Source organism: Lynx canadensis, chromosome C2 (assembly GCF_007474595.2).
Source record: "Lynx canadensis isolate LIC74 chromosome C2, mLynCan4.pri.v2, whole genome shotgun sequence".
Taxonomy (NCBI): Eukaryota; Metazoa; Chordata; class Mammalia; order Carnivora; family Felidae; genus Lynx; species Lynx canadensis.
Genome location: NC_044311.2, coordinates 28,742,436 through 28,755,470, shown reverse-complemented (window position 1 = coordinate 28,755,470; position 13,035 = coordinate 28,742,436). Strand labels below are relative to the sequence as shown.

Below are 13,035 nucleotides of genomic sequence, written 5' to 3'. Positions count from 1 at the left end.
AAAAATAATATAAAAACAGGGAGGGGACAAAATAAAAGAGACTCATAAATATGGAGAACAAACTGAGGATTGCTGGAGGGGTTGTGGGAGGGGGGATGGGCTAAATGGGTAAGGGGCATTAAGGAATCTACTCCTGAAATCATTGCTTCACTATATGCTAACTAATTTGGATGTAAATTTTAAAAAATAAAAAATAAAGTTAAGTCATTTAAAAAAAGGTATAAAAAAATAAAGGGAAATTATGGATAACCACCAAGGATAAAAGTTAACCCATAGAACGCGTAGGATAAGGCAAGGGCAGTGAACCTGAATCTCTGGAAACTTCCTAGCGACTGAGAATCATGTAAATTTGCATAACTGGCTTTGTGAAAGTGGTGAGACCTTATTGGTAGGTCACAAATGTTACTTAATTGCCTGATTTGAAGATTAAATGGTGTAAGAAAAAAGACTGTGGCTGCTACCCTTTGCTGGAAAAGATTAGAAGATGGGCTTTCCCCAGGTAGATTTGAATTGCAAATAAGCATCCAGCGGAAGTACACTTGACAAAAGGTAATACAAAAATGGACAGAGAGGAGTTCAAGAGTGAAAGGGTGGATTTAAATGTCATTTGTACACAGAATGCAGCTGACCTTGTAGCTGAGGATGGGGCCACTCAAAACCTAAATACACTGGAAGAAAAGCCAAAGACAGTTTTGTGGAGACTCCGTGAGTCCAATAGGAGTGCAGAAAACATTAATTACAGGTAATAAAAAGTGATTAGGCAAGCTATTCCCTATTTGCTATAGTCTGTAATTTTGTGCTACCAAATAATGATGTGTCAAGACAAAAATTGTATTCTCTTCTGGTTATGTTTCTTCCTCCATGAAAAACAATGCTTTCTGCCATCCTCAGGGGAGTGTGTTTTGTGGATTTTGGTTTGATTTGGTTCAATTTGATTTGTGAATCTGTTGCCATCTTAAAAACTGATATATGGAAGACATCTCAGATGCTGCTAAAAAGAAGTCTGACTTTTCCTGCTTCTTGACCTCAGAATCTAACAGACCATCTTCTTGGAATAATTTGATTGGCTCAAAATGGAACAGCCACAAAAGCAGTCGAGAGATACTGTTTTTAGGACAGTGGTGATGTGTGCATAAGGATGCAGATACGCCAGTGCTTTCTCTGTCACAGAGAGGCCGAGTCTTGGTCTGTCAATCCAAGTAGGCTTCAGAGAATGAATATATCTGTCAGGCTTGTCAAACTTCCTTTGCGTGACCCTACTAAGCTACTTAAAGAAGAGAATTAAGCTAAATTAGGCAGTGTGTTTCTGGATTCCCTGAGGAACAAAATATAATGAATTCCAATACTTCTAGACTACTCATTTGGCTGTCCACAGCTGCTATGAGGTGAATTTCTATCATCTTCATTTTCAAAAAAAAAAAATTATGTTTATTTACTTTTGAGAGCAAGGAAGACACAGCACAAGCAGGGGAGGGGCAGAGAGAGAGGGAGACACAGAATTCAAAGCAGGCTCCGGGTTCTGCGCTGTCAGCACAGAGCCTGACATGGGGCTCAAACCCACAGACCGCGAGATCATGACCAGAGCCTAAGTCGGATGCTTAACCGACTGACCACCCAGGCACCCCATATCATCTTCATTTTCAAATGAGGAAACAGAAGTGCGAGAAGTCAAATAATTTGCACAAGATCTTGCTAGAATCTAAACAATGGAAACTATATAACAACTTGTTCCCTTTCCCCTCTTCCAGATCCCCTCCCTGCTGGAGCATGTTTCAGACCAGTGGGATGTGCCCACTTTGACCTGTGGCTATAGGTGTCCTCTTTTTTTCTTTTTAAGAGTGAATTTTCTTTATTAAAATAAATAAGACATACAGAAAAGTACACCAATCTTAAGTGTAAATCTTGGCTAATTTTTATAAAGTGAATAACTCATGTTATTGCCTTCCAGATCAAAGAAGAGATCAAAGATAGAACACAACCAGTACCCAAGAAGCCCCCAGTCTCTCTTTCTCTCTCTCTCTCTCTCTCTCTCTCTCTCTCTCTCTCTCTCTCTCTCTCTCTCTCTCTCGCCAAAGGAAGCTACTGTACCCTCCCATCATCAGTTACTTTTGCCTGCTTTGGAACATACTATAAATGGCATCATGAAACATTATCTCCTTTGTGTCTGCTTCTTTTGTCCAATATTTGGGAAATGTAACCATGTTACTACCTGTTGACATAATTTATTCATTTCATTATTGTGTAGTATTTGTCTGTGACCATATACCACCATATATTTGTCCATTTTACTGTTGATGGGAACTTGGGTAGAAGAGTAATAGTACTCTTCACATTCTCGTATGTGGCTTTCATGCATTTGTGTAAGGATTATGCCTAGGACTAGGATAGGTAGGATATGCAGCTTTAAGAGATACTATGGGGGCGCCTGGGTGGCGCAGTCGGTTAAGCGTCCGACTTCAGCCAGGTCACGATCTCGCGGTCCGGGAGTTCGAGCCCCGCGTCAGGCTCTGGGCTGATGGCTCAGAGCCTGGAGCCTGTTTCCGATTCTGTGTCTCCCTCTCTCTCTGCCCCTCCCCCGTTCATGCTCTGTCTCTCTCTGTCCCAAAAATAAATAAACGTTTAAAAAAAAAAAAAAAAAAAAAAAAAAAAAAAAAAAAAGAGATACTATGAACAATTTTCCAAAGTGTTTATGTTAATTTATATTCTCAGTGCACAGAGTTGCAGTTTCTCCAAATTTTTATCCTTCTGACACTTAGAAATCATCTTTTTTCTTTTTCCTCTAGCTATGTGGATGAGTATATAGAGGAATCTTTTTTTCCAGATTTATTGAGATATAACTGACAAATAACATTGTGTAAGTTTAAGGTGTACAATGTGATGATATGATATATATATATATATATATATATATATATATATATATATATATAGTGAAACGACTACCACAAGAAGGTTAGTATATACACACCCATCACCTCATATAGTTACCATTTCTGTGTGTGTGGTAAGAACATTTAAGATCTATTCTCTTAGAAAATTTCAAGTATACAATATTCTTAACCATAGTCACAGGGCTGTACATGCTGTGCATCAGATCCCCAGAACTTACTCATGTTATAACAAAGTTTGTCCCCTTTGACCAACATCTCCCCATTTCCTCTACCTCCCTACCCCTGGTAACCACTATTCTACTCTCTGCTTCTATCAATTTGACTTTTTTAGATTCTGCATATAAGTGAGATCATGCAGTATTTGTCTTTCTTCGTCTAGGTTATTTCTCTTAGTATAATGCCCTCAGGGTTCATCTGTGTTGTCACAAATGGCAGGACTTCCTTTTAAGGCTGCATAATATTCCACAGGGTATGTATACCACAGTTTCTTTATTCATTCATCCACCAGCATCCATCCATTTAGGTTGTTTCCATGTTGTGGCTATTACGAATAACACTGCAATGAACACAAGGTGCAGATTACCTCTTTGAGATGGTGACTTCATTTCTTGCAGGTGTATACCCACAAGTGGGATTGCTGGTACTTCTATTAATTTTTTGAGGAAACTCCATACCATTTTCCATAATGCCACCAACAGTGGGGCAAAAGGTTTCCCTTTTCTCCCTACCCTTGCCAACACCTATTACCTCTTGTCTTTATGATAATAGCTATTTTAACAAGTGTGAGGTGGTATCTCATTGTGGTCTTGATTTACATTTCTCTATGATTAGTGGTATTGAATACTTTTTTGTGTACCTGTTGACCATTTGTATGTCTTTGGAAAATTACCTATTCAGGTCCTTTGCCCATTTAAAAATTAGATTATTTGATGCTTTTAATATTGAGTTGTCTAAGTTCCATGTATATGTAGTTCTTTATATATTCTGGATACTAACCCCTTATCAGATATACAATTTGTAAATATTTTCTCTCATTCCCTAGGGTGTTAATTTATTTTGAGAGAAACAGAGCACATGCAAGTGAGGGGAGGAGCAGAGAGAGAGAGAGACAGACAGACAGACAGAGACAGAGAATCCTAAGCAAGCTCCACACTATGCTCATAGAGCCCAACGCAGGGCTCAATCTTACAAACTATGAGATCATGACCTGAGCCGAAATCAAGAGTCAGATGCTTAACTGACTGAGTCACTCAGGTGCCTATTTCCCTTTTCATTTTGTTGGTTTTGTTTTGTTTTGTTCTTGCTGTACAGAAGCATTTTCATTTAATGTAATCCCACTTGTTCATTTTTTATTTTGTTGCTTGTGATTTTGGTGTCATATCCAAAAAAATCACTGCCAAGACCAATGTCAAGGAGCTTTTTCTCTGTTTTCTTTGAATCTTCCTTTTTTCTCAAGTCTAGCTAAAATTTTGTCAATGCTGTTTATCTTTTCAAAAACCAGCCGGCCATTCATTTTGTTGATCTTTTCTATTGTTTTTCCATTCTATTTCATTTATTTCCACTCTACTCTATTATTGCCTTCTGTAGTTATCTTTTCATGGAGACCAACAGGCCACAAATATGAGCAGAGGTGATATCTAAGATTTTACAACCCAAAGATGGATGTGTTCCTAGATAATCTGAGTTAATATGCTGAAAGCATGGCTCTATAGATGACATGTTACAATGGCATCTGAATTATTTTTATTCTGCACTTACCATTAATAGTATTCTGTGTGCTGAGATGAAACAATAACCATCTTATCTAACATTGTTTCTTGAGAAAATATGCTTCAAATACTAAATATCAGATTATTAAATTAATCATTGGAATACAACTCACTTACAGATTGAGGCAATAACTCAAATAACTCCCATCAGTTTTATAAGAGTTAGTAAAATTTCATAACCATGAATAAATCATATCTAAAAGATAAACTCTTATATATTTTAAATTCTGAAAGTTAAAACCTGCTGTTTTTATTCACATATTACTTGTGAAGAAACAAAAATTTCTTCTTACAACTACCGATCTCAGCTGACTCTCCTCAGTGCCTGACTTAAGTCAGAAAAGGCACATCCTTTTTCACATTTACATTTATACAGTAGAGAAAACACTTCATTTCTCCTTTGTGGGAGCTGATTAAATCTGGCTCCTTGCCTGCTTCCTGCCATGTGGGTCATGGGTGTGGGTAAGAAGTGACAGTCACTAATGACAACCTAAAGTGGACATTGGCTGCCAGATTTGAAATGGGTGGCTCAATTTAAAAAAAAATTAAGGTTATATTCAACTTCAAAAGAACAAAAAAGGTTATATTCAACTTCACAGCTGAATGTGAGTAGAAGGAGGGGGGAAGAAAAATGCTGAACTTGAGAAACAAAGGGACATTTTTCAGCAAGCAAGAAATAAATGGCTTCCTGCACCTCCGAGGCTGCTTCTGCTCTGGAAAAACAGAATCGCTTTATTTGTTAAATAAGTGTCCAAAATGTGCGATCTGTTTTAGGACCACTAGTAAATATATTTGCTATCATATTCTTAAGAAAACCCATTGCAACTCTTTTTAGAGCATGTCTTTCTACATACCCATATATTTATTTAATCCAAGGTAAAAAGCCCAGGGCAACCCTATCTTCAGAGAACACACATCATGAAGAATGGATACTCCATACATAAAATATTCTTACCCAACTTCCCTGCCCACTACATCTGTGTTGCCTTTGTTTCACCTTTGTACTCATCCAGGCATTAAACTCCTCTCCTTCCCCAATTTCTTAAAAAAAAAAAAAAAAATCAAAAATTCAATCACAGCCACCTTTTTTGTAAATTTTGTAGATTTATTGAAGATTTAGGACATTTTGGAGAGATCCCGCACAACATTCCACCATCTCACTAAACTCTTCTTTCTCCTTTTTCCATTTTCTTCAGTCTCCTCCCCTTCCCTGTTCAAACTAATTCCGTATGCCCCTCTACCAGTCAGGATGGGCTAAAATGTGCTGTGGTACAAAACAACCCCAAACCATGCACACAATACAAACATTTACACAGAAATGAGGCCTTCACTGGTGCACTTTGATAGCACCCATAGGATAATCTAACCCTAAACTCCACATATATATCTTTTACAATGTATTCAGATACTAAAAATATCATAAAATGCCAAGGAGGACCTTACAATTCCCAAAAAGGGCAGTTAACTTTATTTTGGCCTAATGGTTACTAAATTCATATTTGTTGCAGGGTCACATGGGGACTTAAAAAAATTTAGATGCCAGGGCCTGGTCCACAGATATTTTGATTCAGTAGATTTGATGTGGGGTTCAAGACTCTACATTTTTAACAAGCTCCCCAGGTACTTCTGAAAATTTTCCAGGTTTGAAAATTGCCCCTGTAGTTCAGGGGTCAGCAAACTACAGCCCTCAAGCCAAATATGCCCTGCCATCTGTTTTTGTAAACCAAGTGGAATTGGAATGCAGACATGCCCATTCATTGATGTCTGTGTATGGCTTTTTTCATGCTATAATGGCAGAGTTGAGTAATTGAGACAGGGGTCAAATGGCCCACAGAGAGTTAAATATTTACTATCTGGTCCTTTACAGAAAAAAACTTTGCCAAACTATGCTCTTGTCTGTTTCAGGACTAATTTCCAGACAAGTGTTATTGTGATGGGAACTAAGTAAGGCAATGTAGATGATCACTACTGATAACAACACTTGGACTAAATTCTTTAAAATGGCATCTTCAAAAAAATAAAATGTTATCTTCATATGAGGATTCTTTTTTGTATATACAAATTACCAGCCAAATTAATTTTTCCTGAGTTATACTGCCCCCTAATGGTAGAAATGTTAAATCACAGATGCTTAATCAGATTAGATGTTGCCCATTGTTTACTAATTCTTGAAATCCGAGTCATACATATAGACTTTGTAGCAAGGGACTTCAGGAATCAGAATTCCTGATTCTGATTATGAATGGTATAATGGAGCAGGACTAAATGGCCTGGGAGAACATTGGCAGTTTTAATGAGAATTAGAATCCCTTCCTTCTGTAAAGTTGCTTGCTCTCCAAGCACTATTACCCCATGCAGCATTTCCAATCAGATTTTTGGGGGGATATAGTGACCACTTGTGATGCCATGTCTATTTCTAAAAGTGAAGCACAATAATAACAATATGGTCAAAATCGCATGTGCACTCACTATGATGAACTGAGATTAAAGGAAAGAAACCTTCAATAGGAAGCTAGATGTATGCAAACATATGCCAAGACGGTTACCAAGGTGGATTGCACACATGTTGGAAATAATGAGACAGCAGAGGATGAAGCCATTGGTATTCCCCCTTGACTGCTGATTAAAATCCTCTGAGGAGCTTTTAAAAAATAATGATGGGGGCGCCTGGGTGGCGCAGTCGGTTAAGCGTCCGACTTCAGCCAGGTCACGATCTCGCGGTCCGTGAGTTCGAGCCCCGCATCGGGCTCTGGGCTGATGATGGCTCAGAGCCTGGAGCCTGTTTCCGATTCTGTGTCTCCCTCTCTCTCTGCCCCTCCCCCGTTCATGCTCTGTCTCTCTCTGTCCCAAAAATAAATAAACGTTGAAAAAAAAAATTAAAAAAAAAAAAATAATGATGGCCAGATCCCCACCTCTGGAGATTTTGATCTAATTGTTCTGGGGAGAGACCCAGGCAGCAGTATTTTTTTTTTTTTTAAGTTCTCCAAGTGATGGTGATGTGCAACCAACATTAAAAACATTGTTCTATAGTAGCTTCTCAAATTTTAAGGTATATACAAATCACCTGAAGATCTTCTTACTCTGCATGTGATTCAGTACATCTGTGACGGTACCAGAGCCTCGGACTCCTAACAAGCTGTAAGGTGATGCTGATGCTCCTGTCCGTAGATCACACTTTGAGTAGCAAGGAATTAGGTCATCCCTAGCCACAATTTTTATGCAATTTCACTGGTTCTGAGAGCTTAAACTACATAAGTATCACCTGGGAGCTAATGAAACCTGCAAATTTGCAAGCTCCAGTCTCAGAAATTAAAATTCAGTGGATCTTAATTTTTAACAGGTGTCCCAAATGATTCTGAGATTCATAGTCTGGAACCAAATACACAGTCACCACCACAAATGCTATTTATTCTACAAATCACATTTTTAAAAAGGTGGTAGCATTAATTTTACAAGCTACTTTCACCAAATGCGGGGAAATCTTTCTCCCAGATGTGAGAAGAAATTACCTCAAATTCAGTGGCTTAAACTAACAATAATTTTATTATATCTCATGATTTTGTTGGATTAGGAATTTGGGTAGAGATCATCTGAGTGATTCTTCTGTTCTCCCCGTGGTGTTAACTAAAGTCACTTAGTAGTATCCAACTAGCAAATAGTCTGGTCCAGAGAGTCCAAGATGGTTTCACTTCCCATGATTGTTGCCTGGAATGTCCACACATAACCTTTCCAGTCTGGCAGTCCCATGTGAGGTAGTAGGTTTCCTTACATAGTGGCTGAAGTCTCCCAGACAGACTGTTCCACGACACAGGAAGTGGAAGCTGCCATTCTCGCAAGTCCCAGACTCAGAAACTCGCACAGTGTCATATCTGCCGTAGTCTACTGGTTAAAGCAGTCACAGAGCCCAACCAGATTCAAGGGGAGGAGTCATAAACAGGTGGGAGTCATGGTTGTGCAACCCATGAAGAACCCCAAGTGCTCAACACAAAAGGGCTCTGTGCTTGTGGTTTAATGCTTTGTTGCCATCTTGAGATTCTTTACAATTTTTGAACAAAGGGCAACACGTTTTCATTTTACACTGGGTCCCACAAATTATATAGCCTGTCCTCATAAACTTCACTTTACAATAAAAGGAGTAATTAAAAAATTTGTAGCCATCTTTCATTAGTCATAAGCTGTTTGCCGGAGACTTTATTCCTCACCATACATCTGTATTCAAAGTTATACTTTCTTAAATTATTTTTAAAATTTTTTTAATGTTTATATATTTTGGAGAGGGAGAGAGAGCAAGCAGGGGGAGAGGAGGAGAGAGAAGGGACACAGAATCCAAAGTAGGCTCTAGGCTCCCTGACATGGGCTTCAAACTCATGAACAGTGAGATCATGACCTCAGACAAAGTCGGATGCTTAACCGACTGAGCCACCCAGGCACCCCCAAAGTTATCCTTTCAAAATTCAAACTGAGGTATGTAGGTTAAATTCAGCATAAAGAAGAAAAACAAATTATGATGTTGAAAATTAGACTTAACATTAGACTAAATTCTGTGATGTTTTACAATTAAGAAATATGTTGAAAACCAACCACGCTATTATGCTGAGTACCTGCTAGTACTCTAGATCTGATCACCTCTGGGCTCACCCAGTTAGGTGGCTTAGGCATTAACCAACAGTTATCCAAGGTCAGTATGCATGCAGTATACACAATGTCCTTGATGAGAAAGGCAGCTAGTAATTACTATATGGGGAAAGGAAAAGTCTCCATGATCTCAGCAAACTTGGATTTGTGTTTTGGGGCATCTGCCGAAACTATTTAAAGGTTATCAAGGAAGGCAGAGACAACTCGCATGCTCTTTGAGAACTCAGCCACATTTAACATCTCTTTGGGTCATCAGTCATTTGTGCTACATTATGTTTCCAGCAGGAGCTCAATAAGGGTTGCTGGGATGAATCTAAGCAACAAATGGCATACCAACAATAACAAAAACAACTACTGAAAGACCAAGATTGATAGACACAATGAATGAAGAACAAGGTCAGGAAAAGTTAAGTGTAGCACTTTGCACATGGGGGGCAAGGATTACGGAGTTGAAACTACTGATATGATCAACTCAAAAGGTATAATTATCCAGGGCAAGTTTCTGAGGGAAAGAAGGTAGATGTTGAAAGAGATGGAACTTGGCAGACAGTACTGAAAGGAAACAGAAACCCTATTGGCTTGAGGAGAAGAAAATTAGCCCGACTAGGATAGAGTAACGTGGGTAGAGGGATGTTACTGGATAGATGAGAAGTGAAGAAAGGAGAGACTCATTGCTTCAGGCACTCAGTACCAGGATGCAGAATCTGAATTCACTCCACAAGCTGTGGGAAGTTTACTGCAGTTTGTTTGTTACTGGTTTAAAGGGGATGGGTGATGGCTTTTTATTTTATATGCAAGAATAATAATGGAAGTCTTCAACTGAGCTACATTCCAAAGAAGGTGCAAGATTAAGATGCAGAATTTTTCAGAGGAGGTGGTCAGAAACCTAGTGAATGATCCTTAAAGCACGGATCCACATTGAGGGTACAAGGATTGGAAATTAGAGATCAGAAGGGACTTTAAAAGGGAGAGAGTTCCTGAGGTACTGGGATGGTAGTAATGATTCCCTTAATCTCAGGAGACAACCTGAAGACTTAATATGTGTCTCCTGGAGTTTGAAGAACCGTAATGGCCTGGTGTCTGATTCCCTCCTGATGAAAATCTAAAGGGTAAGAGAAAGGATGACCAGCTACTTTGGTGGAGAATTGGCTTGCACTCCCAGAGTTCTTCAGGGAAAAGATTGTGTTTCCTACTGTGGTAGATGTTGTGATGACTGAAAGACTTGTTCCTCCAGCCACTGGAAGTGATACCTGCAGAGAGCCCTCAACTATGACTCTCCATGGGGATTGCTTTGGCTGGAGAGAGCTTGCTGATGACTGGCTGGTATGAGGGTATAAAGTCCCAGCCCTGCACCCCAATTTAGGACCACTCTACAGGGCCATTCCAGCATCAGAACTCTCTGAGGACTGACTGAGGCCTCCACTGAGATGCAGCAAAGCTCAACTTCTGCTGCTGTGCAAACGTGCTTCTTTCCCTTACTTTCCATAGGTGTTGATCCCAAGGACACTCCCTAATAGCTGTCTCCATCTCAGAGTCAGCTTCCCAGGAAACCTGACCTGTAACACCTGTGGATCAGATGTGGGCCTCTGGGTCAAGTGAACCAGTGGATTATCTTGGATCTGAACAAACATCAGCAGAGAGGATGTTTAATGTATCACTGGATTCCAGCTGGGGAAAGAGTGGGCAACAGCTTGAATAGAGCCACACCAGCCTGGGTCAAGGTTTTTAATTATGAGGGGGAGAGGGGTCTTTGAAAAACCTAACAAAAGTACCCGTGAGGAAAAAAGGCCAACTTTTAACAGTTTACCAAGTCCAAAGAGTACCAACATACAGTTCACAGGAGTGTCAGTCAAATACTTTCTTGTCCTCTCTCCCAGGCCTCCCAACCTGGAGAGGTTAGAAGCCCGAGTTAGCAGGCGCAGGGGCAAGAACCCAAGATAGGGTAAAAGACGTCAACCTTACCCCTTCCCTGACTTTATTTAAAACAGTTCCCCCATCTTCTGAAAATTTTCATATCACCTAGAGCCCACCCTTGCCCCAAATACCGTAATACTCTTATCTTTCCCTTTATTTGGTGATATGCCCCACAGCTCCTTTGATGTGCAGTCTCTAAAATCCGTACAAAAAGTCAAAAAACCTCACCTTGTCTAAAGATTGTCCCTGGTGGTCTCAGGCTGTAAAGTCTAAAAGCTTTTTCTTGTGTGGTACTATGTCTTGCTGGCCATTCCAACTACTTGCATACCGTGAAACACAGAGTGACAGGTACACAGCAGGCGCTCAGTACGTTTCTCAGATTTCCCAACTGCCTTTGGAGAGGAGTGCTGGGTCTCCCACGGCGGCAGAACAGGAACAGCAGCCGCTAAGGTAGAGCAACCCGGGACCCTGCCAGCTGTGAGGCACGCCCTCGTCAGGGGGCCCGGGACCGAGAAGACCCTGCTGAGAGGAGCCATGCACGCGCTGGTCCGTATCCCCCGATAGGTCCCGCACGCGCGGCCGTCCATCTTTCTTTCTGCCCCGCCCCGCCCTCCTGCCACGCCCCATCCATCCCGCCCCGCCCGCCTTGAGCTCTGCCCCGCCCCGTCCTGCTGCCCCTCCCCACCCGTATCACACCGCCCGCCCCGCACGCCTTGCGCTCCGCCCCTCCCCGTCCTGCTGCCACGCCCCATCCCGTTCGCCCCGCCCCTTCGCCCTGACCTGCCCCTTCTTGCTGCCCCGCCCCGTCTCTTTTGCCGCGTCCCGCCCCCTTCTGGTACCCCGCTGGCTGGTAGGGGCGGCCTCAGGCGTAATGGGGACCGCCTCGTCGCTTGTGAGCCCCGCTGGCGGGGAAGTGATAGAGGACACGTATGGGGCGGGCGGCGGCGAGGCCTGCGAGATCCCGGTGGAGGTGAAGCCCAAGGCCCGCCTGCTGCGCAGCTCGTTCCGCCGCGGCGCTGCAGCAGCGGCGGCAGGGGCCGGGCCCGGGTCGCTGCCCCGTGGAGCGGGCGGCGGCGGGCTGCTGGGAGCTAGCTTCAAGTCTACCGGCTCGTCCGTGCCGGAGCTGGAGTACGCGGCGGCCGAGTACGAGCGGCTGAAGAAGGAATACGAGATCTTCCGGGTCAGCAAAAATCAGGAGTTGTTGTCTATGGGCCGCCGCGAGGCCAAGCTGGACACGGAGAACAAGCGGCTGCGGGCGGAGCTGCAGGTAACGCCCGGCCCGCGTGCGCGGCGGGGGCAGTCGGGACGTTCCCCCCCCCACACACACACACCCCGCCCCGCCCGCGCCCTGCCAGGCTGGGCTTTGGACGCCTAACTCCGTCCTTCGTCCATCCTGCCCCCTCTCTAAACCAAGTAGTTTTGAAAGTTGGCTAGGAACCGCTCTGCATTTTAATTTGAGAGACACATTCTCTTGGGGTCTAAACTGATTTCCTTAAGTAATCCGCCCCTTTTCTATTTCTGGTTCATTCATTCAGACACCTTGAAACAATTAGCCTGAAAGTGTCCTGAAGCAGCAAATGCCAATCTGCAGGGGGCTCCAGGGAAGTAGGTTAACCCAGGGCTCACAGACACACAAAAGATTTTGGTGACATCTGTTGAAGCCAACTCATCAAATTCCCTAGGAGTTTTTAACTGCACTCCCCGCCCCCTTAAATATATCTCTCAGTTTCTTCGTGTGGAGCTCTTGAGTTTTAATGATCTTGAAGTGAATTTTTCTGGAAACCTGATTTTCACCATCCTAACTGCTTTGATTGAAAACATTCCCT

The 13,035-nt window shown here is 42.1% G+C and overlaps 1 protein-coding gene across 2 annotated transcripts in view; it reads left to right on the top strand.

Moving 5' to 3' along the window:
- Window positions 1–12,040: 12,040 nt before the first annotated feature.
- NPHP3 (nephrocystin 3) overlaps window positions 12,041–13,035 on the top strand; it is a 44,094-nt gene continuing 43,099 nt past the window's right edge. The window contains exon 1 of one of the 2 annotated variants that reach the window (XM_030329486.1): window positions 12,041–12,476. In XM_030329486.1, the coding sequence (XP_030185346.1) occupies window positions 12,081–12,476 (396 nt within the window). In that variant the 5' untranslated portion in view covers window positions 12,041–12,080. The remainder of the gene's footprint in view (window positions 12,477–13,035) is intronic. The other variant, XM_030329485.1, reaches the window with a different exon arrangement.